We start from the raw sequence: 27,633 nt of genomic DNA, 5'->3' as shown, positions 1-27,633 counted from the left end.
TTCTTCCCTCCTTATAAAAATTTCGTCCTCGAAATTTGTCATCTTGCACTGCACCAATCTTAAAGAAAAACGCTAAAATTTTATTAATTACCCTTAATTATGGCTTAGGAATACCGTGGTTACATATACGGTTATGGGAGATTACAATAACCAAATCAAAACTCTCCTAAAACCAACCAAAACAGAAAACTATTACATTCAACTAATTAACCTGCACAAAAATCTACTTACATATAATGCATTCTTATATGAACCATTACCTTTCTTTCCTAGCTAATGCTGGACCCCACTAAATAAATGTGAGTGCTTCTGATGCATTTCCTCGTCTAACTCCCACGAGGCTTCCTCAATTGCATGATTCCACCAGAGTACTTTAACTAGTGGGATTCTCTTGGTGTGTAATTCCTGCTCTTTATGATCTAAGATCTAAACTGGTATTTCATCATAAGATAAGGTCTCACCAATCTCCAGTCCTTCACAACTTATTATGTGAGATGGATTTGGAATGTATTTCTTTAACATGGACATATGAAATACATCATGGATTCTGGATAGTGCTGGGGGTAACACTAACCTGTAGGCAACTGGACCAACTCTTTCCAATATCTCAAACAGCTCAATACACCTAGGGCTAAGTTTACCCTTCTTCCTATATCTTATTACTCCTTTCATCGGCATAATTTTTAAGAACACATTATCACCCACATCAAATTCCAGCGCTCGTCGACGAGTATCTGCATAACTTTTCTATCAACTCTAAGGATGAAAAGTCGTGCTATAAGTCAACTGGGATCCCAAAGCGCTCTGTAAGCTTTTCCAAAACTAAGACGTGAACGTGGATCCCGCTCAGAAATGATGGACACAAGCACTCCATGCAGTCTAACTATTTCTTGTACATACAACTTTGTCAATCTACCCATCGAGTAGTTAACTCTGATGGGAAGAAAATGGACAATCTTCATCAATCTATCAACGACTACCCAAATGACGTCCTGTCCATGAAGTGCCGTCGGTAACCCCGATACGAAGTCTACAAAAATATGCTCCCACTTTCATTCAAGGATGTGAAGTGGTTGCAATGGTCCTGCCGATCTTTGATGCTCTGCCTTCACCTACTAGCATGTCAAACACTATTCCACGTATTCAGCAATTTCTCTCTTCATATTGCTCCACCAGAAGGATAACCGCAAATCCCTGTACATTTTCGTACTTCCTAGATGTACTGTATACAGGGAACAGTGCACCTCTTCTAAAATGGTCTTTCTAACTTCGACATCATCGAGTACACACAACCTACAACAAAACCTCAGAGCTCCGTTATCTAAAATATTAAAATCAACTTCCTGTCTACTCTGCACTCTATCTCTCATCTTTACTAATTATGCATCTTGCATCTGCGCAATCTTAATTATCTCCAACAAAGTCAGCTGAAGTACCAAATGAGCAACTAATGTCTGATGATTACCCTCTACAGTTCTAGACCAAGTCTTTCTAAATCCATCCTAATCTGAGGTGCAGTTACTATTGCTGATACAGATGCGCACCTTGATTTACAGCTCAACGCATCAACTACCACATTAGCCTTCCCTGGGTGGTAACTGATAGTACAGTCATAGTCTTTAATCAGCTCAAGTCACCTCCTTTGTCTCATATTTAAGTCCTTCTGCGTGAAGAAATATTTTAAATTTTTGTGATCGGTAAATATCTCACACTTCCTACCATACAGATAATGCCTCTAAATCTTTCATGCGTACACCACTGTTGCCAACTCTAAATCATGCGTAGGGTAGTTCTTCTCGTACTCTCTAAGTTGACGAGAAGCATAGGTTACAACTTTTCCCTGCTGCATTAGCACACATCTGAGCCCCTTCTGCGACGCATCACTGTAGATTACAAATCCACCATCTCCTAATGGAATGGTCAAAGCCCGTGCAGTGACGAGCAGCTGCTTCAATTCCTTGAAACTCTACTCACAATCGTCATTCCATTCAAACTTAACATTCTTCCTGATTGGCTGTGTCAGAGGCCCTAATAGCCTAAAAAATTCCTTTACGAACCGGCGATAATATCCCTTTAGTCCTAAGAAACTTCTAATCTCCTAAACATTCCTCGGTCTCGCCCAATTCACTACCACTTATATCTTGCTTAGATATACCGAAATATTATCTCCTGAGATCACATGTCCAAGAAATGTAGCTTCCTTCAGCTAGAATTCACATTTCTTGAATTTAGCGTACAGTTTCCTTTTTCTGAGTATTTGAAGCACCCGCCTTAAGTGTTTCTCATGCTCCTCTAGACTCCTCAAATAGATCAGAATATCATCAATGAAAACCACTACAAACTGGTCCAGGTATTCATGGAAAACCCTATTCATTAGATCCATAAACACCGTAGGAGCATTGGTTAATCCGAAAAGCATGACCGAAAACTCCTACCGAGTCCAAAACGTTGTCTTGGGGACATCCTCTACCTTGATGGCACCCAAATCATAGATCAATCTTTGAGTAAACCCCTGTCCCATGGAGCTGATCGAATAAGTAATAAACCCGTGTCCCATGGAGCTGATCAAATAAGTCATCAATACAAGGAAGAGAATACTTATTCTTAACTGTTACTTTATTTATCTCCCTATAATCGATACACATCCTCATCGTCCCATCTTTCTTCTTTGCAAATAGAACTAGCGCTCCCCAAAGCGATACACTACGTCTGATAAATCATTTATCTAATAATTTATGCAACTATTCTTTTAACTCTCTTAACTCTGCTGGAGTCATTCTGCATGGAGCTTTAAAAATCAGTGCCATCCTTGGAAGCAAATCAACAACAAATTCAATCTCACGATCAGGGGGTAATCCAGCTAGCTCCTCTGGAAACACATCTGAAAATTCTTTCACTACTAGAATATCGATAAGTTTCAATTCTTTCTCTGGTATCTCCTTTACACAGGCTATGTACCCCTGACATCCGTCCAGAAGTAGCCTCCTCGCTTGAATAGCTGACACTATCTATGACGAGGAGGGCACAGTCGACCCCACAAATCTGAACTTCTGCTCTCCAGGAGGTCTAAATACCACCTCTTTCTGATGACAATCGATGCTGGCGAAATTAGCGACTAGCCAATCCATTCCTAAAATCATATCAAACTCATGCATATCTAACACTACGAGGTCAGCTGATAGCACTCTCCCCTGAATATCCACTGGATACCCTTTAAATATCCTTTGACACCTCACTACTGATCCTGTCGGTGTAGCTACTGATAACTCAGTGTCTAACAACTGAGTTTCTGCTCCACATAACTTGACGTACCCTATAAACACAAAAGAGTGTGGCCCCTGAATCAAATAAAACAATAGCTTTAATCGAAAGCATATTAATAGTACCTGTCATCACATCACCAACCGCCTTAGCATCTCCTGGTGCCAATGCATAGACCCGCACCTGCATGGTATTCCTCTGCTAGCCGCCTCAGGGTGCCTGAATGTTTCCCCAAAATGGTCTGGGAACGGGAGCATTGCTCGATTGTGCACAACAGTCTCGTACCAAGTGTCCCGATCTACTACATTGATAGCAAACAGGCCTTCCCCCTTGGCACTCTCCCGCATGCCTCCTGCCACATATCAGGCAAATAAGGTAAGTCTGCTCGCCCTGAAACTCACGGCTTCCAATCTCTTGTCTCTGTCCCCCGCTGAATCTGCCTCACCTCCATGGGCCCTGGCTAGAACTCGCCTGAAATCCAGGAGGTGTGGGTCTCTTCCTCTAGCTCTACACCCCTTTGCCTGCTCGCCTCTAATATAGTGGCCCTATCCACTAATTCTGCAAAATCTTGTACTTTCAAAACTACCACCTATTCATAAATTTCTTGCCTCAAGCATCCCTCAAATTTTCTTGCCTTTTTTGCCTCATCTGAGACTATGTACGAGGTAAAGCAGGACAGCTCAACAAACTTTGCCGCATACTGCTGAACTGTCAGATGCCCCTAGGTCAGGTTCAAGAACTCCTCCACTTTAGCTTCTCTAGTGGTGGCGGAGAAATATCGGTTGAAGAACATCTCCTTAAATCGGCTCCAGGTCATGACTATAGGTACCGGTCTCTGCTCCTCCAAGAGTCTCACAGCAGACCACCAACATTCGGCCTCCCCTGTCAATCTATATGTGGCATACAATACTTTCTGCTCGTCAGTGCAGCGTAGTATAGTCAGTGTTTTTTCCATTTCCTATACCAAGTTCTTTACCACAATCGGGGCTGCACTCCCTGAAAAGGACGGAGGATTCACACCAGTAAACTGTTGGATCGTGCAGCCCTGGTCCCCTGACAGGCATCCCTGCTCCCTAGAACTCCTTGCTATCTCAGCCATAACCTGATGAGCAACACTGCACAGGACTGCATTGGAGTCACTGCCGCCTACATCGGAAGGCCCTACCTCATTACCACCACCAACATTCATATTGTCATTCCCAAGGTCCATCCTAAAAACAAAACAACATAATCTTAGAATCCTAACTTCATAACATGACTAATACATTAATCTAACTAAAAATCTCACATCACCAATTAACCTAACGTCCTTATTCTCAATTTAAGATTCAATTTTGTAATTTAGGATCAAAACCCGACGATAATTTACCATAGTTTTCCTAAAATCGTCATTTCAGAAAAATCAAAAGAACCACCACGAAATTCCTGCCTTCAGACTGCGGAACCAAAACCCCAAATTCTCATCTTAACTTCCCACATTGACTCACTAAAATTCTGATCTATCCATTTCCTACCCTCTTCAAGAGCTATTCATATACTCTGGTATTGTTTTTCGCTGTGCACTAAAGTCTACAGAACCTAGCAACCTAGGCTCTGATACCACAATTGTGACGACCCCAAAATTCTGGCTATATAAATTCTTTTTCCACATAATAATAAACTTTGATACCATATCATAATAACAAAATCAACCCGGACCCAGAATGGGTACCAGGAAATACCTGTCCATACATACATGCTATTTATGCAGCGAAAAACATGAAATACCCAAACCTTGTATACAATACCAAAGTTCTATTGTATCCATAAATACACATATACATTCCCAAAAAGAACCATAAATATCCTAGGGACACCCAAAATCCATTCCCCAACTCAAGCACTTACCCTGCAACTAGCGTAGTACTAAAACCTCCTCTACCTCGAAGCTCGCTCCGCTCCTTTGCCCTGGTTTCCTGAAATGTTTAAATTTTCTGGGGTGAGACACCTCTCAGTAAGCAGGATAAATTAACATCAGTGTGTGGCACATGAGTTCTATTGTGTTATAATCATATATTGTACATAATTAACTATAACATATTTAACTGTATCTCAAAAGTCAGGAAAAATCTGTGCTTATACTTATAAATCTGGTAATTCATATTTAATTACTCAACATAAGCATACAGTATAATAATAAATTTTTGTATACATAAAAATCGTCTACACTCTACATGATCCATTCATAGTTCTCATACGCTGTGATTGAGGCATTACATATCGTCGTCCCTCAATCCAGCTACACATGTTGGGCACTCGCTGTAAGGTGTTACGTATCGCCATCCCTCACATCAACAAGCCCTTGGGCTAAGTCCCGAGGATCAGGGTTTTACGTATCGCCGTCCCTTGTTGCCTTTCTCAATAATCGTCATTGGGGCGTTACGTATCGCCGTCCCCCGAAACCTTTTTTGTAATCATCATCGGGACCTTACGTATCGCCGTCCCCCGAGACCTTTTCTATAATTCATCATCGAGGCATTACGTATCACCGTCCCTCTTTGCCTTTCTCAATAATTGTCATCGGGACATTACGTATCACCATCCCCCTTTGTCTTTCTTAATAATCGTCATCGGAACATTACGTATCGCCGTCCCCCGAGACCTTTCTCCCATAATTCATTACCGAGGCGTTACATATCACCGTCCCCAAGGACCTTTTTCCACACATACTCTAACAATGCAAGTATTTTCACAATTTCCAATCATTCATGCAAAGTCTATCATATCAGGGAACGGAATTAAATTGTCATATCATGTCTGTCATAATAATATTTCAGAATCAACTATTATAAATATCTCTAGTCACGGCATCTGAGCCGACTGAAATATCACAATATACTGAAAATATAATAATTTCTGTATTGTTTATAGTTTTCCTAAAAATCGTTATTAAATCATGCATGTTCTGTGTATTCATAAAATATTATGACATGCCAATATTTGCAGTAAAATATTTATACTTATGCCACACAAGTGAGTGCTACTTTGTATTATACTATCTGTCTGGTAAAAGCATATTATTGCTGAAAAATAATATTGAACCTGTTTCTAGGGTTTCCTCAGTTCAAACATCAGAGTTTTCCAAAACATGACTTAAATCATAAATAGAGTTCCCATAAACCTGAATATTCTGAAAAATTATATATATCATTTCTATAAATAAATACTATGAATTAATTGGTGAATTTTCTGAAAATACCTGACTTAATCTATCCTCTTACCTGATTCCTTAAGAAAAGCCCGCATGGATCCTAATCCAAACCTGCGGCGTATGCGCAAAATCTCTATATTCATAAACCCTAATCCAGTCAACCTAACCCCAGAATAACCGCCATTCAACTTTCCTAAGCCCCCATATTTCCAATAATTTACTAAACTTCAAAAATAACTTCCTTACCCCCTAGATTTGGAGTGGTGCATGATATGCCCGATTTACGAAATACTCCGGTTAAACTACAGAGAATCGTCACCGGGATCCCGAAATCACGTTTATTAGTTGATTCGAACTGAAATCGAGCAAGAAATTGAGTGAGAGCTGGCCGCAGCCCTTGTAAGAGAGAGAGAGAGATTTGATTTCCTTAATAAAAATGAGCAGGATGCTTTATATTCAAGCTACTGCCAGACAAAACCATCAATGGTTTCCCAAACCGTCAACGGTTTGGGTTTTTAACCCTCCAATTTTTCACCATTTTACCGTTATTGAGCCACGATTACTCAAAACCGTCAAGAATCTTTTTGAACTTGCTAAAATCGTCGACGATTTTTCAGAGACTCCCAATTTGTCAACAGTTTGGTCCTGTGCCAAACCAACTTTTCTCTTTTCTTTATTATTTTTATTATAATTATTTTCCGGGTCTCTACAAATTAAATAAAATAACTATAATAATTTTATTTTTATTATAGTATTTTCTAAATGTGTATTATTTTACAATTTTATTATTTTAATCATATTCTTATAATATCATTCGATTTAAAAACAAAAATGAGCATTGTTTAGTTAAGTTTTTAATTTGTTTTAGTATTATAAATATTAACCAAACAGGTTGCTAATTTCTAATTTTTAGTTTCTATTGCTAATTTTTGGTTTTTGCTTCTAGTTTTGTTTCTGTAATTTTTTACAGTGATACCACACGACCCCTTAAATTATGAATTTGTAGGCAGCCGGCAGGTGTTAGTCACCCTAACTCGCCTTTATAAACCTCACAGTTACCACATTCATATCATCATCTAAAAAATTTGGACATCAATATAGTATTATAATATGTCTTCTCAAGTACGATTACCTATCTCTCTTTATGGCATGACAGATCAATCATGCATGCATCTAATGTAAAAGAGCCAATTTTGGCAATGACATGGCTGAGTAAAGTTGAAAAGGTACCATCAAGAATAAAAAGGGTACAGAAAGCAATGGAAAACGAAATATTACTAACAAGTAATACTAAATCATTCAATGAAATACAACCCAAAAAAATAAAAAGATGAGCATCCCATCTGACATTGTTTGACATCATTGGCATTTGTTTTTATGTCAAAAGTTTCTATAACAGGATAGAATTGTAATACCACTATACCAGACAGTAAAAGGGAAGATTGATAAAGGCACCCCTCTGAGAAAAGGATTCCTATGGAAAGAATCAAACGGCAGATTTTTATTTGTTTTTTTTTGGGGGGGGGGGGGGTAAAAAAAGAATTGTTTTAGAGAAAGAAAGACGACAACAAAGAGGAAAATAAAAATGAGAACAAGATCCCATCTGATTAAAAGAAAACAGCTAGACAGAAAAAGCAAATAATTACAAGACATCTCTAATGAAGCAAGGCAATCCAATCCCACTATGAATAATCTAGAGGTATGTGCAAAAGGAAATGAACATCACAGTGACACAAGAAACACCACTCTACTCCAAAACAAGTTAAGATAAGTGGCCACATCCCTAAAATTCTGAAATTTCTCCTCAGCCAAATCTCACCATATGATAGCAATAACTGAGCATTACCACAAATCTTTCCTCTTCTTCCCCTTAATCCCTTAAACATAAAAATGCAGAAAGCTTCCAAAGAAGGGCAAACTCAATTGTCACCAAAAACACCAAACAAATTATTCCAAAACCTCAATTGAAGGGATGGCGTAAAAACAAATGTAAGCAAGTCACCCCACCCTTAAAGCAATTGATACGAACATCAAGTGACTTGGGCTTGTTAGGTCCTTGTTTCTGGACCAAGTCATTAGTATTGACTTTCCCAAGGATTACAGTCTAAGTAAAAGCCTTTATCTTTGAAGAAATTTTACCTTTTGAACATCCAAATTGAAGAATAAAAGGCAAAAGCAAAAGCAAAAGCATTAGGATCATGAACTGAACGAGAAAAGAAACACTTGCAAGAATATTCCCAAGAATCTAACTACAAACTATTTCATCACTCACCAACTAGAAATGAAAAGAATCAACTGCATTAATCAGGAAGCATGGCAAGCTCACTAAATGTCTCTCTCATTAAGATTCTTCACAAAATGAAATCCCAAGAATGCCCACTGTTTTACACGAGGAATGCAGTAAATAAGGGTTTCATGAAGTGTACATAATTGAAAAGGACCAGGGTACATGCAAGAACCAAAGGGAATTGGGACTGTAAATCACAGGTTTACCTAACTTTTTCTTTGCTCTTCAATATCCTCTAAATTTATTCTATGCTACTCTTAATGATGGATCCAGCACTGCCACCAAGGGAATTGGGACTGTAAATCCCACTTCTTCCATTTCTCTTCCTTCGGTTTTGCATATTATAAGTTTTCTTTAATCTAATGTATGTTAGCAAGATTACTAAATGTATGAATTGTTCAATAACGTTCTTCCCTGATTATGTGATTATTCAGGATTTGAAGATGAGGAAGACGATTGATGGAGGGCATGAAGCTGGAGGACTTTATCATTTTGAGCCGCTATCTCCTTCTACCGTCTACACTATTGCTGCCACATCTCTCCAAATTCATTGTTGCCTTGGTTATCCTTCATTGGACAAGATGAAATGTCTAGTTCCTTATTTGAGTTCTATGTCTAATCTTGATTGTGACTCTTATTAGTTAGGAAAGCATCATCGTGTCTCTTTTGCTTACTAAGTCAATAAACAGGCTGCAAGCCCTTTCATGTTAGTCCATTATGATGTTTTGGGCCACAATAGAATTGTGTCCAAGTTGGGTTTCTAGTACTTTGTAACCTTTGGAGATGATTATTCAAGGATGACTTGGTTGTATTCAATAAAAGATCATTCTGAGTTATTTCATATATTTTGTCCCTTTTGTTCGAAATAAAGACTCAATTTGATTTGCGAGTTTGAATACTTCGGAGTGATAATGCTAAAGAGTATTTTGGTACTCAATTCACTACTTATATGACTCGGTTTGGTATTTTTCATCAATCATCTTGTTCTCATGCTCCTCGTAAAAATGGGGTTGCAGAGAGGAAAAATAAACGTTCTTGAAATCACTCACACCATACTTTATCAAATGCATGTACCTAAAAGTGTTTTAGAGTGATATTTTACTTACATCTTGCTATCTTATCAACAAGATGTCATCCTCTATACTTAGTGGTAAAATTCCCTACTCCATTATCTTTCCTAATTCACCTCTATTATGTCTACCTCCTAATATATTCAGGTTATGTCCTTGTTCATCGACTAACTCCAGGGGTGGATAAGTCGGATCCTCATGCTACAAAATGTGTCTTTCTAGGCCTACTCATATACTCAAAAGGGATATTGTTGTTATAGTCCTACATTGAATCACTTCTTTGTTTCTGTAGATGTTACCTTCTTTGAGTCTACACCTTACTACACTCAGTCCCCGAGTGCTTTGATCTCAATGAGTCTCTTCTTCTGCGTAATCTTCCAAATTTAGTTTATTGTCCTTGCCCAATTAACCACATATGTCTCCATGTAGCTTGAGTCCTTCTCATCATCTTGATCGTCCTAATTTGACAGCGTATTCACGATGGCCACTCCAAGGAATAGAGTGCCCTCTAGCTTCTACTACCACACCTTTGGTTTCCTCATCTAATGATCATATTTCCCACAATGTTGATCCTCTCATTGCTGTCCTAAAAGGTAAACGCACATGTATACAACATCCCATTTCCAACCATGTCTACTATGACTTCTTATTACCCTCCTAGTATTGTTTTGTTACTACTTTATCATCCGTTGTCCTTCCTAAATCTGTTTAGAAAGCCTTGGCCCACTCTGGTGGAGGAATGCCTAAGTTGAATGCTTCACAGGACAATGGTACTTGGGACTTGATATCTCTTCCTTGACAAGTTTGTAGTTGCTTGTCTCTAGGTATACACTATGAAAGTCAATCCTGATGATTCTATGGCTCGTCTAAAGGTATGTCTTGTTGCTAAAAGGTATACTCAATTATATGGTTTGGATTATTCTAACACTGTTTCTCCAGTTACAAACTTACATCAGGATGTCTGTTCATCTCCTTGCCTACCACTTGTCACTGGCCTCTGTATCAGTTAAATGTTAAGAATGCCTTCTTGCATGGTGATCTTGAGGAGGTCTATATGGAGCAACCACCTGGGTTTGTTATTTAGATGGAGTCAAGCTTAGTGTGTTAGCCAAGAAGGCACTATATGGTTTAAAATAATCTCCCAAAGCATGGTTTTGTCGATTCAGTATTGTAGTACTTGAGTTTGGTCTCTGATAGTGTTTAGTGGATCACTTTGTGTTTTATCATCATACTTCATCAGGTAGGATCCTTCTCGTTGTGTTTGTGGATGATATTGTTATTACAAGTGATAATGATAAAGGTATTTAGAGTCTTAAACATTTTCTACAAACTACGTTTCAAAATCAAAGATTTGGTACCATTGAAATACTTCTTGGGTATAGAAGTATCTAGATCTCGTAAGGGAACTATTTTGTCATAGAGAATGTATGTTCTTGATCTGTTAGATGAAATTGGACTATTGGAATCCAAACCGGTTGAACCCCCACAGATCCTAACCGCAAGTTAGTGTCAGATATAGGTGATATGTTACCTAATCTTTAGACGATACTAGAGACTTCTTGGAAAGTTGAATTAGCATAGTAACTCGACTAGACATATCTTTTGCAACAAGAGTTATGAGTCAATTTATGGATTCTCTGAGGGCAAGTCACTGGTACATAGTAATCTGCATCTTGAGATATCCCAAAGCTACACCTAGGAGAGGTCTTTTAAATTGAGATTCAAGTCATACTTTTATTCAAGGATATACAGATGCATATTAGGCCGGATCGCCTTTCAATCGAAGATCCACAACCGGATACTATATCTTGGTTGGTGGTAATTTGGTTTCTTAGAAGAGTAAGAAACAATATGTGATTGCCAAGTCAAGTGCTGAATCAAAATATAGAGCTCTGGCACACACTACTTGTGAACTTGTTTGGTTAAAGAACATGTTCGAAGAATTAGGTTTTCCACATTCTCAATTTATGGAGTTGATGTGTGATAATCAAGCTACTCTTCATATTGCCTCCAACTCGAACTTTCATGAGCAAAAGAAACACATTGAAGTTGGGTGCCATTTTGTTCGAGAGAAACTTGTGCAAAAGCTCATTACTACCACTTATGTGAAGTTTGATATGGAGCTTGCTGATTTATTTACCAAAACTTTGGGGGGTGCTCGTGTTTAATTTATTTATAACAAGCTAGGAGCATACAATATTTATGCTCCAGCTTGAAGGGGAGTGTTAAAGGTTATTTTCATTTTCTAGCATTATTATTGTGTTAGTATGTTAATTATGAGAGTTAGTAAGGGTATTATGGTTAATATCATGTATTTAATTTGTATTATAAAGAGAGGGAGAGACCTGTCCTCAAATTAGGTCATTTATTTAATCAAAATCTCAACAAGTCCTAATAGGGAAAATTTTTAGAACTGTTAGTAAGGGTGTGCAACAAGTTGGTTCAGCCAAAAAATTAATAGAGGTTTTTTTTTTTTTTGTTCAACTCAAGCATGGACCAAACTAACCAAACTTTTCATACAAAACCGAAACCATACCAACTAAAATAGTCGGTCCAAAACTTTAAGAAACTGAACAAACCAAAGTTATAAACCAAAGGTTTCTCTAGCAAAATACTTGATGTTCTCTCTTCATTTCTATGAATGCCCAATCTCTCAAATCTTATCTGATAGAGATGATCGAGGTGCACAGATGAGCCAATCAGCTCTCCTCTCCCATTTCCCTTGCTTTCCTTTTATAACTCATTTATATATTGTCTTCTTCATCAATTCATCAAATTGATCTTCTTGTGGTGATGGATTAAGGTTAAGGATGTACAGTGGTAGAGCTGGGGTTGATGCTTGATGCATCAGATCAGCCAGCTTGCATCCCCATAAGGCTAGGATGCAATTTGAATCAAGTTAGTGGTTGCGGTTCATAGTGAGCTATTAGACGTTGCTCTATCACAGTATGTGTGGCGATACTATTGGTGCAGACAAGTAGTGCTGTGATGGGGAAAGATCAAAAAGGAACTAGCAATTTGAGATTGTTCTAAAGAAAGGAGAAAGTTTTGTTGGTTTGGTTCTTGTCTAATAAAACCAAGTCGAACTGAATAAAATTTCATTCATAACTTTTGGCACCAAACTGAACCATTTTATTTATCTAACCGAGCCGAGTGCACTGAATTGATTCAGCTTGGTCAATTTAATAAATTTAAATTGATTTTTGCACAGCCCTAACTATTACTTACAAAAGAGAAGATATGGCGAAAAAGGCAATGGGGATGCAGGGAAATCAACAACAACAATGACAACGAACCAAGCCTTAAGTCCCACTAGGTGGGGCCAACCACATGAATCCTTTGCCGCCAATTTATGCAATCATGAAAATATATATATAAGTACCAATTTTGATTTCTAACATGTGGAAAGAAAAGCCCAATCATGGGAAGTACTAGATAAGCAAGTAAGAGCTTATGTCAAGTGATGCCAAGATCTGTGAACCATTAAAGATGGCAATTCGCGCAAAGGCAAGTTTCTTCTAACAAGAGGGTAGCAATGCAATGCTGAATTAGTGAAGCATTGGTTAATGTTCTCTAGAAGTCAGTCCACTCTTTGCCTTGTTAGTTGCAATAATATTTATCAACTATTGTTAGCTAGATGTGACTATTATTGTCTAGTCAAGTGGGTGCTTTCCAGAGTCCAAGATTATTATTAACGAAGTTCATTTATGAGTCTAGTTCTATTATTTTTTTTATCAGTAAAAAAGGTACGCATTAAAGGGCATCAAGGGGATGCCAACCCGAAGTACAAGAAGTTAATCACCCTGTAGGGTTTCGCAGAAACCAAAATTACATTAAACTCATTCGCCACCAGTCCACTATGTCAACTAGTAACTGCAGTAAATCACTACTCTTTGCTGAACTGAAGCGTCAAGATTGAATTTTTGAAAACCCTGCTGCTCCTCTCTTTCCAGGCACACCAGAAAATTGCAAGAGGAATGAGAGACAAAGCCTTCATCTTTTCCTTCGTTGACCAAATCCCTCTCCAGGCCCAGAGTTCCCCTCCCACAGATTTAGCAGTAACCCACCTTTGTCCGATAAGAGCAAAGCCACATTCCAAATATTTCTAGTCCAGGGGCAATGGAGAAGTGTATGGTCAACTGGTTCATCCTCAACCATGCAGAGGGTGCATCTGATGGCAATGAAGAACCCCCTTCTCTGCAAGTTGTCCAAGGTCAAAATATTAACATGAGCGCTTCAAGGGTAAAAAAAGCAACCTTTTTTAGGGCAGTGTCTTCCATAATTGAGTCCAAGGGGATTGAATGTTGATTGGCTCCTGGGTAAAAAATTCCTTGTAAAAGGATCTAATAGTGAAGACCCCCTTCTTGTCCAAGGACCAAACAGGAAGGTCAATAGTGTTTTGAGGCTGGATTTTGTAAAGATGACTGTAGAAATCAGAGAGTTGGTGAAGTTCCCAATCTTCCAAATTTCTATGAAAAGAGATATTCCAGAAAAACCCATGTAGTCATGCTTGAAGATGCTGGCTAATGCGAGCACCTCTATCACAAGCAATGTTGTAAATGGCTATAAGAGACACTAAAAGCCACCGGATAGATTCACACACCATGCCAAAAATAAATGTTGTCTCCATCCCCCACCTGAAATTTGATAAAGGAGAAGTCATTCCAACCATTCTAATGTATTTCCATACCCTTGCATCATAAGGTCCTCTACTAGCTTGGGAGGTCCACCTGTTGTGCTCAAGCCCATATTTGATAGCCACAATTTTCCGCCAAAGGTGATCCTTCTCAATCATGAATCCCTAAAGCCATTTCCCAAGAAGGGCTTTATTGAAGATGCGAAGGGACTTTAAACCCAAGCCTCATTAACTGATTGGTTGTTTCACCAAGCAGCATTTCGCTAGGTGGAATTTGAATTTTGCCCCCAAGTCCCCCAAAGGAACCTCCTTTGAACCCCTTCTAGCCTTTTGGTAAATAAATTGGGAGAAGGAGGAGAGACCATGAAGTAAATCGAAAGATTTGTCAAGGTGCTTTTAATAAGAGTGAGTCTCCTTCCTTTTGTCAAGAAGTTCCTCTTCCATCCCGCTAGCCTTTTCTCAAACTTCTCAATGATGAAGTTTCATACTCTTTTGTCTTTAAATCTGGATCCAAGAAGTAGCCTAAGGTAGCTAAAAGGGAAGAATCCTAATTTTCACCCCAAGAGAACCACAAGGAGAGGTCTTGCTGAACTGCCGTTGATCAAAATGATTTCACTTTTTTTTCGAGATTGACTTTCAAACCTAAGACGACCTCAAAAGCTAATAATATGCAATACAAGTAAAGAATATACAGAGGATCATCTTCACATAAAATGATAGTGGCATATGTGAATAAAAGGTGAGAGACCTCCACAAATCTTCCATTACTACCAACTCTAAGGCCTTTAAGGAGTCCTTTGTCAGTGGCTTTTTCCAACATAAGACTCAGCACCTCCATCACCACAATGAAGACGAAGGGAGACAAAGGACCCCCCTTGTCTCAAACCTTTAGAAGAGCCAAAGAAGTTAGAGGGGCACCCATTGATGAGCATTGAGAAGCTTGGAGTACTTATGAAATGGGCAATCCAACTACACCATCGCTCCCTGAAACAAATCTTTCAAAGAAGATAAAAAAGAAAGTTCCAATTGACATGATCAAAAGCTTTCTCTATATCAAGTTTGCACACCACGCCACTTCTCCTTCCTCTTTGATCGAAATCCACCACCTCATTAGCGACGAGGCTGCATCCGTGATTTGTTTTTTGGCAACAAAGGCATGTTGACTCTGCCCAATAACTTCCAAAATGGCTCTTTTGATCCTTTTAGCAAAGGACTTTACCAAGAATTTTATACAAACTCCCCACCTATCTTATTAGTTGAAAGTCCTTGATTTTAAAAGCCCCATATTTCTTCAAAATCAGGGTAAGAAACATGGCGTTAATGTTGTGCACAAACCTATCTGATCTAAAGAAGTCCTCAAAAGTGCCAATGAGGTCTTGTTTGAGTGTCCCAATTACACTAAAAAGGATAAGGAGAAACCATCAGGGCTAAAAGCTTTGTCACCCTTGTAGTATTTCATGGCTTGGAGGATTTCAGCTTCTTTGAAAGGTCTCTCAAGCCACTCCGCAATAAAGGGGCTAAGTGATTTGAAATTAATTTCATCCATGACAAGTCTCCAGTTTTCGATTTCGGAATATAGGGTCTTATAAAACTCACAAATGCCTCTTTTGATTTCCCCTTCCTTAGCCAAGGTATTCTCACTAATGTCTATGCTTAAAATGGTGTTTAACATGCGGTGAGCATTCATGATTAGGTGGAAAATTTTAGTGTCATGATCTCCTTCCTTAAGCCCTAAGGCTCTAGATTTCTATCTCTAAGTGGTTCCTTCAAGGCTGATGATCTGTGACAACTCCTTTAGTACTACCTTTTTTACCTTCCTTCAGTAATGAGCCCTTGACCCATCTCTTCTCATCAAGATCCTTGATGTCATTGAGAATGGTGGTCTTCTTTGTTTGAATATTTCCATAGGTGCTCTTATTCCACACCTTGAGATTTTCTTTCAACCCCTTCAGTTTCGAAGCAAGTACAAAGACAGCATTCCCCTCGACTTGAAACAAGATCAGTTCTTTACAAGGTCGTTGAAACCGTTGTGCTTTAACCACATTTTCTCAAAGTGAAAAGGGGTTAGCCCCCATTTGACTCCTCTCATGTCAATAAGAACAAAGAAATGATCCGATGTGGGCTTAGGAAGGAATCGCTAAGTGGCTTTGGAGTAGTGAATGTCCCAATCTGCAGAGATAAAGAATTTGTCAATCCAAGATAATTTAGGGTGGCTCTCTATTGTTGGACCAAGTAAACATTCTCTCCAAGAGTGGAAGATCGACGAGGGCATTCACATTAATGAAGTCAAGAAACTCTCTTATGCAACTGCTCTCCAACCCACCTCCACTTATTTCATGGGGAAAAAGCACCATGTTGAAATCCCCATCAATAACCCAAGAGGCATCCTTGTGGCTTCTAATTTCCAAGAGTTCTACCCAAAAATGTCTAGAGGGTCCTTCCCTTGGGTTGTAGACTCTGGTGAGAGTCCAAAGAAAATTGTCATATAGGATTCTAAACTAATACGAGACCAAAAAAGGAGTTGATGGAATGATCCAGCAACACCACCATATTGAGATTCCAATGACAAGGATGCCTCCAACGTTACCCACAGCACGAGGGGAACCCATCCACAGGTCTCTTGTCCTTAGAGATCTCTGACAAGAAGAGGATCCATTCTCCACTTTGGCCTCTTGCAAGCAAACGATGTCACTTCTCCAATCCTTGAGAAAAAACCTTGTTACGCTTACTCTAGATTGTCGTTCAGCCCCCTCACATTCTAAGAGATGATTTTCCCCAACATTATCTAACCAAGCAACCACAATTGCCACTTGCCTCAATCAAGTCAATAAAACTCCCGACGTATCATAATTAACTAACTATTCCAAGCATTTTAGCTCCCTGTTCGTGTCCAATTTACTATTGCTACCTATAGGTTTTTTGGACTTGGGAAGAGGCTCCACCCTTCTCCTTTTTTTCAATGTCCTCAAACAATCTCAACACCCTATCTTCAAACCCCTCAAAGGGTACCCAATAGTTTTGCTAATCAATTTCACCTTCTGTAGCACCCAATCAAAAATCTGCTCCTTGAATTATGTGCTCTCTGGATCAGAGCCAAACAACTCCATGAAGTTGGGGCTATCCTGCGCTTCAACAAGGTTGCAGCCTCAACGGGAGGAGTGGGGCAAGGATCAGGGACAAGTTAGCAACCGCAAGCTGCGAGTTGTCCTTCTCAATGGCTCAAGGTGCCTCGAGTTGAGGTAAAGGGTGGACCTGCTAGATGGAATTCTAGAGGTTAGCCAACAACCCCCGACCCTTGGTAAGTCCTTCGTGGAGGGTGAAGGATCTTAAAGCATTGTCAATAGCTAGAGGAGAAGAATTAAGAACTGCAAGACCAAATAGAGGGGCCTAGCAAGCTTAAGACTAGAAGAACCAAAATCTTCTTAACAATATTTGCAAAGGTTTAAGAGCCATCAATCTTCAACCCAACTTGGGGTGGCCCTTGTATCTGAGCGATTCTAGGGAGCAATTGAAATGGTAAACCACAATGGGAGTAGACGTAGTGGGGGCATGAGAGGTGAGCCGAAGGGCCCACCAGAGATGGAGGGCTGAAGCCTTCAAGATATCTAGATTTGAGCAGTGGGAAAAGGGATTGGAAATCGAAACTTTGGGCTTCCAAAAGGGGGGAGGGAGCAAGCATTGCCCAATAATGGCGATTGCATCAAACGCATCTTTCCAACCCTTTGAATTGAATCCCTCTAAGAAGAACAGATGTCTCTAACCATCCTTGTTGGTCTCCGTAAGAGATAAAAACCTGCCATGTCTATTTGATTTAAGGGAAAGCGAAAGGAGTTTTATCCCTAATGCTCAATCTGCGAAACCAAGAGGAAGAGGTATTTTTTGTAGCCCAAAATTCTTGCCAAGCACAAAGGAACCAAGTGAACTCCTCAAGGTCCAAGAAAATGGATTTGTGGTGGCCTCTGCAATACTCCACCAATCTAACAATATCAGATAGCTTGCCTTCTAAAACGAAGTTGAAAGACATGAAAGATTTCCTCTTAATCCACATAGAACACTTCACATTTACCATGGCAAAGGAGCAGGGAGCGAGAGAATCACGAGGGAAAGGTAATGCATTGTTGGCAAGGAGAAGAGACATGAAGAGATAATGCGTGAGGGTTGAAGTAAGGAAGGTGAGAAGGTCGAGAGAGAAGGAAAGGAGGAGAGAATGGGATTAGGGCTAAGGTGAGAATATGGTACAAAGGAAGGAAGAGGGAGGCTTCGAGGGAGGAACACCAAAAACAAGGTCCAGAAAGTCAAAAACGAAGGAGGCCGACGACAAAAGAAGACCCAGAAACGAGAGGTGATTATAAGAGGAGAGTTGAGGTGTGGGAGGAACCTGCAAAGGGAGTTGGCTAGGGAAGAAGAAACGACAAGGGAAAAGTTAAGGACGATAAGGAGGATAATCGAGAGAGGTTCAGCCTAAAAGAGTGGGTTCCTCATGGATGAGATCAAGGAGGACGAAGTCAAGTGGCGAAAGGAAAATCATCGCGAGCAACTTGCAAGATTTTCTTTACAGATCACAAAACTCAGAACAATTTTGTATTGCCTAGTTTTAATTATGAGGTGTATTCATTAAGTCATTTTCCTAGGCACATTTAATGCCAAAGTTATCATGTAATGATGTATATTTTAGTCCAGATAATGAAGATATGGTACAAAATTTTCCAATTCTAGGGAAGAAGAAACAACAAGAGAAAAGTTAAGGATGCTAAGGAGGGTAATCGAGAGAGGTTCAGCCTAAAAGAGTGGGTTCCTCATGGGTGAGATCAAGGAGGACAAGGTCAAGTGGCGAAAGGAAAGTCATCACGAGCAACTTGCAAGATTTTCTTTACAAATCACAAAACTCAGAACAATTTTGTATTGCCTAGTTTTAATTATGAGGTGTATTCATTAAGTCATTTTCCTAGGCACATTTAATGCCCAAGTTATCAAGTAATGATGTATACTTTAGTCCAAATAATGAAGATATGGTACAAAATTTTCCAATTCTATTTTCTTATTAATTCTAATTTGCTCATAATTTTCCCGACATGATGTAAGTGTCGGTTTAGGAACTAACGCAATGATACTTTCCATAGCATCCATCACTGCATCCATGTAGATCTCTTTTGGCTACAAAATATCTCTGCACTTAGACCTAATATGTCAAATTTATAATTTGATGGATCCTACAATCTTTCCTCCATACATGCTGCATCAAATTTCCACCATGCATGTTGCATCATAGTACCCCATTACACCATTCTTCCATCAAAATAAAATTAGGTTCCTTCATATTTGCACAAGAAACAAATATTGGCCCTAACATGGCCCTTTTTCTTTTTTTTTTTTTTTTTTTTTTTTGGATTACGCACCGGGTATCCACGTGTCCGTTTTACGGTCCACGTGACCAACATGGCCCTTTTCGTTAAATTGCATTAGTCAAAAATTGTACCCAAATCGTCTTCCAACCAAAGAAGGCAACTTAAGTGCCACTCTTCATCTTCTAATGACATGGGGAAAAAACTCCCACACCCTTGCTTTGCTTCAACACCCACAATCATCCTGCAATAAAACTTGCCTATAAATTTTATCCCTTGCTTTGAAGGCACCCATCTCACCCTATCCCTTCCCCCAAGTACACCAAGCTCCAAAAGGGAAGGTTGATCAATAATTCAATATGGTGATATCTTCCACTTTGTAGTCTAGGCATCTATAAGCTGTCTCCTAAAGACCAAGGATCAACTCACTTGATTTCCTCTCACTTCCATGCAATCACTAACTAAATTTGTTCCTTTTACTGATAATAGAAGCAAGATCTTAAATTTCCACGAAATTGTCAAACTTTCCACTTTCCACAACCCTTGAAATCGAAATGGTAGTCAAATCTATGGATCCATGAAACTCTTTCCACCCCTACAACTCCACAACCACTCCACATGGCATTCTTGGATTGCAAGGAAATCTGCCCTAAATGCTCCTCTCCATATTTACACTTGATCACCTCTAAAAATTTCCTTCTCCAATAAAAAAACTCCAAATCCACTTTGCAAACATCACCATGTTAAGCAAGGCAACATTTTTGGCACCTAGACCTCCCTTTTAAAGTTATTCCTCACTTCAACAAATGATATTTAAATACCTCACCTCCATACTATTAGGCATCCCTTTTGAATGGGAAGAGTAGCTATATTCTTATTGGGTTTTGTATTGTAAGCTCTTTCCCAACAACTAAATGGGCTATAGCTTAATATAGAAAATTTAAGAAACTATAACATTTAGAGAGGTCTCTCTACAAATTAGTACCAGATGCATTTACAAAATTGGGGTTTCATTGCCCTATAACCTTCTCTCCCCACCACAAAAAGCCCCCTATATGGTTTTGTCCCTATGTATAATTTAGATCTAATAGCCTATCAATAGCTTGTGGACTTTTTTAAACTTAACTTGAACTTGTAGATCCAGAAACTAGAATTTGGAAGAATATTAAATGAAAAATCCAAGAGCCTCGACCAATTTTAAGGGCTCACAGCATGTTTTGATGAAAACTACGAAAAAAATGTAACTACAAAAGATTGTGGATGACCAACCAACTCAAAAACTATTTTTATATAATAGAAACTCATCCTTAAAAGTGCAATACCAATTGTCCAAAGAATATGGGGACCATGAACCACTAAAAAAAGACCACAAGGTTATCTTGAACACGGATTTTTATTGTACATGGAATAGGAGTACAAACCCCAAAACACTGGTTAACATGGAAGATAATATGGTGGAGCTAAGCATCTTTTAAGCACACATGATCAAATTTGACAAAATCTGCTAAAAAAATGCAACAAAGACTCAATTGCAGTGTCATGGCACCATAGAATCAATAATGTGCATATATTCACGATTTCCATTTATGTATCTTATTTTATTTGGTCATTCATATACAATCCAACATTAAATATTTGGAATATGAATAAATGACAGTCATAAATCATACGTTTATTATACATTCTCTCCAAAAATTGAATATTGTGTTCTAGATCTTTACTTATTCACAATTTCAGGTTTGACAATAAACGTTATATACTAGGAGGACAATGAATTACAATAACTTTGGCCCCCAAGAGAGATCTAAATTAAAGCCAAAAGAAATATTTTGAGCTACTGCATTAATTTTCATAGTTGAATTGGGTGTAGTCACATAGAACCCATAAAGCAAAATTTTCAAGCTAAATTTTATGCTTAGCAAAAGGTATTTGGGCTTTATTGAGGAGAAAATTATCGCCTTGCAGCCTAAAAGGAAAATATTTGTCAATCAACCACCAAAATTTACATTTATTACCTTACAGGGACTGAATCCATCAATTACATGATTAACAGATCTACTCAAGCTGCAGGATATCTGGTTCACAGAGCCTATAATGTTAGCTTTAAAGATAAAATGAGCCTGCACTGGATCTTCCATGTCCTCCTTCAGCTCAAGTAGCCACTGTCTTACCAAGCCAGACATTACCCGTACATCTGCACATTTTTTCCACTGTTATATTTCATAAAAATTCAATTCCCAAACTTCTACTTGAATGGCTCCCATAAGCCTCTCATAAACATAGGAGAAAGAGAGAGTTTAGCATTTCACAAGAATTAAGTACTTTTTTTATAATAAAAAAGGTATATTAGATAGAGAAAGAAAATTGCAACAAAAGAGGACAAGATGCCAACCTCATAAAAAAAATGAAAAAGAAAAATAAATTAATAATGAAACAAAGAACCCCCTCTTCAATCTTTTCCCTTTATAATTCACCGAACATTTCAAGTTAGCTAACTCCCGTTGACCCTTTTTAGCTCTATTTTTACACCCATCAAAATGCATTTCATTTCCCCCAGGATCACAAAACTTTAAATCCAATTTATCCTTGAGATCTTGAATTTTAAATCCTTCCTTGAAATCTCCTCCACTAGTGTTGGTAAAGTACCATCCTTGCATTGCGTCTCATTAACCAAATCATCATTTTCAAATATTTAGACCTCTTCTAATCCTTCCAAAGGAGGTGGATGTATATCATATAATAAATCCCCTAAAACACCACTGGAATCAGAAACATATCGACATTGTTCCCTAACTTCTTCCAACAATAAACTCCCGCCACAATCAAACTCACTTAGACCATCGCTTTCGTTATCTACCATATTTCCCCATTTCATTACCTCCTTTCCTTTGCTAACCCCATCACAAGAATTACCTGTCTTTTTCTTAGCATTTACATCTTCCACAATATCTAACTCTCCTTCTAATTCCTCTTTTAAATCTTTGGGACAACCTCACTAGAGTGCTTTCTCTTATCTTCGATTCTTCGAACAATTTTTTCATTCCCAAACCCATATGCGCAAACGTCCGACGAGTATAAACACTGGGACCCTTAAATCCCTCAGCCTTAATGTCTTAGGCATCAGATATCCTTACCCAAAACACCACCACCTTTAGAAATCTTTGCAGCAGCATCCTCTTGCTCAGTTGCTCCTCCACAAAACCAGAATCTTCAACCACTTGAACACTTTTAGTTATTTGCTTATTGTCGTCAAGAAACTTTTCCGAAATCGAGCTGCCCTTTTCCTATAATTGCTCGACGATATCATCCAACCCATTTTAACCTTGGCCTTCATTTACAAAAGGGTGACAATCCCTCTTCCCTATATTCTCCACCTGTGTACTGGGGCTTGAAAATTGGGTATCTTGGGCCTGCCCATTATGATTGACCCAATCTTCCTTTCCCTTAGCCTGGCTATCCAAATAAGGCCCCGAAAGTCTTGGGCTTGCCCTTTGTGAATGGCCCAATTGTCCTTTCCCTTACACTAGCCATTCAAAATAGGGCCCTGCAAACTATGGGCCTATTTAATAAAAACATTTTATATAAAAATAAGGCCCCTCCACAATAACTAATTGTCCCCCGCCTAGATTTTTTATCTTCCTCTTCCCCAATTGTAACCCTAGCCGCCTCAACTAGAGCTGCACTATCATCCAAAACCCTAGCCACCATTGCAGTATCGGCACATCCTACTACCTGAGCAATATGAACATGCATCTTTGGCCAGACGACTTTTAGCGTCAGCTGCCCTACAATATTCGACTTGAGGGATTCAACCCCACATCAAATGCATATATCATCTATCCCATTCGTAGAATCCTATTTTCGTGTTGGAACTTGCTCTCACTGCCTTCTCCTTCACCTGCCTTCCCTGTCATCACCACTTGACTCCCCGAGCCCAGAAGGCCTACCCGCACCTGCGCCTCGTGATTGAAACCCAAACTCTTTGGCTAATTCACAGAACTTGCTCGCAAAGTTGTACCAACCAACCCCTTCTGCTCCACCAAGGATAAACACAAAGAACATCTTACAGTTCCAACCCAATCCTACTCCGAAAACTTCCCCACCCTAGTCCACTTAATCGAAATCCAAAACAACATATTCCCCGTTTCGATCGATAACCCCTAACCAACAGAATAAAATCTGGTAAGACCATTGGCAAACTAGAGAACTGCCTCTTTTGGAAGTTTAATCCATCTATTTTGAGCAGGATTTTTCTCGTGCATGAACAGAAACTGAATATCTCTTCCCTTGTCCAGAGAGAGAGAGAGAGAGGAACAACATAGCTGTCGCCAGAAAGTGAAGATGTCACAAGAATTAAGTAGTTGTCAACTTTATACTAAAACGGTTTAGTGTTGGCAATCAGGATAACCTCTAATATAAGTATATAACTTAGAGTTTTCCTCCATTTTAATATTAATTTATAATAAAATATTAAATAATATTTTGTTTAGAAAACATTATCCATTTTCAATGTTTACGTTATCTCGCAACTTGATGCAACGAGATTTAAACAAATTTCGCTGAACCAATTCAAAGGATTAGGCTTCTCGTGGTGATGTGTGGAACCAAATCTCACAAAATCATCCCGCAAGATTTGTTTGGAAAATGAAACAGTGACCTGTGACAAATCTTGCAAAACTATCCTGCCAAATTTGCTTGAACTGTTCATTTCTCTTATATGAAATATATATATATATATATATATATATATATATATTTGGTAATAAAAATATGAATCTCCCATCGCTGGAAATTCGGTAATTTCGCTTCACCCCACACCTTTCCTTAACCAGCTTCAAATTAATTAATATATTTATTTCTATAAACAAATGATTCATAAATTTAAAATATGAATTCATAATTAATAAAAATTGAATTGCGAGCTATAATAATTACTTGTTTCTATATATTATTTCCAAAAAATTCATCAATGTTAATAAAATAATAATTGCTAGTGGCATGTCTGGGCTCTTTCTATTTAAAATATTTTTTATAAAAGTAAACTCATATTTTTTCATTTAAGTTACTTTTTCTTTTAAAAAAAATTAGGATTTGAAGGCCAAAGGCTCAGCGGCGAGATATTAATGCATTATCCTAATATCTTTTACTCAAATAATAATTATATCGAAATCTTGTAAATAGAAAGAAAATATTTAAGTACGGGAAAAATCTTTCCTATATGCAATAGAGAAAAAGTAGGCAAAGAAAAAGTAGAATTCTCTTTGTACATAGAGATACAAATAAAAAGCTTGATACTAAAATAAGAAAATTCACTTTTTATATGCATAAATTAATCATGCTAACAATGATATTATATTATCATTATTACTATTCATTTTTCATTTTTCAATAATTTTTATAATTAATTTATTGAATATATTTTAAAAAATAAATTATATATTGAAATCAAGAATATATATATATATATATATAATTATTTCAAGCCTTTACTGAAATTTTAGACATCTCATAGACATTTATTAACATAATTTTTAAAACATCAAAAACGTCACATATGCCCTACTCAGCAAGCTCGCCGCGAAGCCTTTCACCTTCAAATCCTAATTTTTTTATTAAAAAAAAAGTAACCTAAATGAAAAAATCAAAGTTTACTTTTATAAAAAATATTTTAAATAGAAAGAGCCCAAACATGCCACCAGCAATTATTATTTTATTAACATTGTTCTGGAAATAATACCTGAAAACATGTAATTATTATAGCTTGTAATTCAATTTTTATTAATTATGAATTTATATTCTAAATTTACGAATCTTGTGTTTATAGAAATAAATATATTAATTAATTTGAAGCGGATTAAGGAAAGGTGTGGGGTGAAGCAATATTATCGAATTTCCAGCGGTAAGAGATTTTATATTTTTATTACCAAAAATATATATATTTCATATAAGGAAGAAGGAGCAATTTAAGCAAATCTACTCCTGCGAGATTTGTACCATGAGAGGCCTTGGCTTTTAAATCTCGCAGTTTGGTCCAGTGAGATTTGTTTAAATCTTGCTAGACACGCTACGAGATTATATAAGGAATAATTTTTCCCAAATAAAGTATTATTTAATATTTTATTATAAATTAATATTAAAATAGGAAAAAACACTCATATAACTTACATGGGCTAATCTTTGTTGCTCGATACAGTTAGTCATTGTATATACAAGGCATCCCACTAGATATTCAAACTCACTCCAACAGAATGTAGTTTCTGGTTAATACAGATTTGAGTGTCGGCTTAACCTGGAAGACATATTTGAAATGAGCAATTCTCAAGATCAGAAATGTGCTTGATAAAATTGTTTACACCATCTAGGACATCACCAATATGGCTTGACTTCTGCTCCAACAGCACAAACTCCACTGTAACACATTTATCAGCTGCATCCTGTGGAGAAACCTCAAAGTTAATTGCTTACCTGGTCTTATTAACAAGCAAGAAGAGGTGTGTGACAAAAGAATTTGATATCAGGGGTATTTTCACACCATGAGACTTTTGCGCGCGTCAGAGTCCATCTTTTCAACTAAGCAGGAGCTGAGGAAAATCACTTTTCTCATAATATCTTTTCCTCCCCACAAGTATAAGACTTCGTCACTCAAAATGCTTGAAAGTTTTACATCTGCTAGCAATCACCAAATTTATATATTTGACTCGGATAATAAGCAGTCTGGATGTTCGGGAAATTATGAGTGTGTGTGTGTGTGTGAGAGAGACAGAGAGAGAGAGAGAGAGAGAGACCACGGGAGCAGAGAGTCGCAGAATGGTTGAACTGGGGGGAAAAGGCATCAGAAGGGAGGCTGTCAACGGCGTGATGGAAATCCCGTATACTGAAATTTCCTCTTGGAGTGTAAGCGATCTTCAGCTGTTAGAATATTCATCCAGCACCAGCACCATCTCATATAAATATATTCCACACATTTACAGATCGTCATTAAGAAAAGCAAAGAAATAATAAAGTATATTTGACACACCATCTTCAAATCGTAATTTCGGAGGAAAGAAAAAAAGGAAGGAAATATCATAATGTTAATGAACCAAAATTAAAATTTTCAAATTAAAACTGACACTGGCCGACTGAAAGAAAGTCCAGGTCGAATACGAACTCGATACCTCATCAGAACCAGAGATTCGATTAAAGAGGACGTAGCACAATCCTATCCCATCCGCGAGCGACTGCGATTGCCGGCGCTCACTTCGCCTGGATGAGATCGCATAGAAATTCGCAAGGTGCAATAATGACTAACAGATGAAATTCGCAGAGAGAAAATGTAGATCAAATTAGGGTGATGCGATCGATTTACAACATTATTCAATAAATTATAGAGCAAAACAAGGAAGGGGAAGGAGTAAAGAGGAAGAACACCGTTCATTAATCACCTGTTTCAGGTCTCTAAGTAATGGAGGTGACAGGCTCGGCAGATCCAGGACAAAACACAGCATCACCATTCTTTTGTTTTTTCTTCGTCTTTCCTCTCTCGCAGACTCTGCCCTCCCGCGCCTATAGGTAGAATGGGAGGGAGAAATGAATTTTTCCCAAATATTCTCAAAATAATGTTATATTCGAAAAATAAAATGGCGTGAAATTAGGTTCACGAGCCGGGTTGGACACGAATGGTGAAACTTAATTGGATTCAAATTTAGATTGACTTGTTTATTAAAAGGTGAAAAAATTATATACCCGTATGTATCCATTTAATAAATTCAACATAAAATGATATCTATTGAGAAATATTTATACTATTATATTAAAAGAGATCAGTCAATGCTAATAGCCCTCCAAATGCTAATCTTGATTTTTCT

General features: G+C 38.0%; 1 protein-coding gene across 2 annotated transcripts in view; it reads right to left on the bottom strand.

The window, feature by feature from the left end:
* Positions 1-27,385, bottom strand: part of LOC131143927 (uncharacterized) — a 34,077-nt gene extending 6,692 nt beyond the window's left edge. Inside the window, exons 1-7 of one of the 2 annotated variants that reach the window (XM_058092284.1) lie at positions 27,211-27,338; positions 26,944-27,072; positions 26,572-26,695; positions 26,319-26,452; positions 26,076-26,220; positions 21,802-21,980; positions 5,149-5,216 (exon numbers count right to left, since the gene is read on the bottom strand). In XM_058092284.1, the coding sequence (XP_057948267.1) occupies positions 5,149-5,216; positions 21,802-21,980; positions 26,076-26,220; positions 26,319-26,452; positions 26,572-26,695; positions 26,944-27,072; positions 27,211-27,279 (848 nt within the window). In that variant the 5' untranslated portion in view covers positions 27,280-27,338. Of the gene's footprint in view, positions 1-5,148; positions 5,217-21,801; positions 21,981-26,075; positions 26,221-26,318; positions 26,453-26,571; positions 26,696-26,943; positions 27,073-27,210 lie in introns of both variants that reach the window. The other variant, XM_058092289.1, reaches the window with a different exon arrangement.
* Between the last annotated feature and the right edge of the window lie 248 nt (positions 27,386-27,633).

This window comes from Malania oleifera, chromosome 1, assembly GCF_029873635.1.
Source record: "Malania oleifera isolate guangnan ecotype guangnan chromosome 1, ASM2987363v1, whole genome shotgun sequence".
Taxonomy (NCBI): Eukaryota; Viridiplantae; Streptophyta; class Magnoliopsida; order Santalales; family Ximeniaceae; genus Malania; species Malania oleifera.
This window is presented reverse-complemented; position numbering and strand designations above follow the sequence as displayed.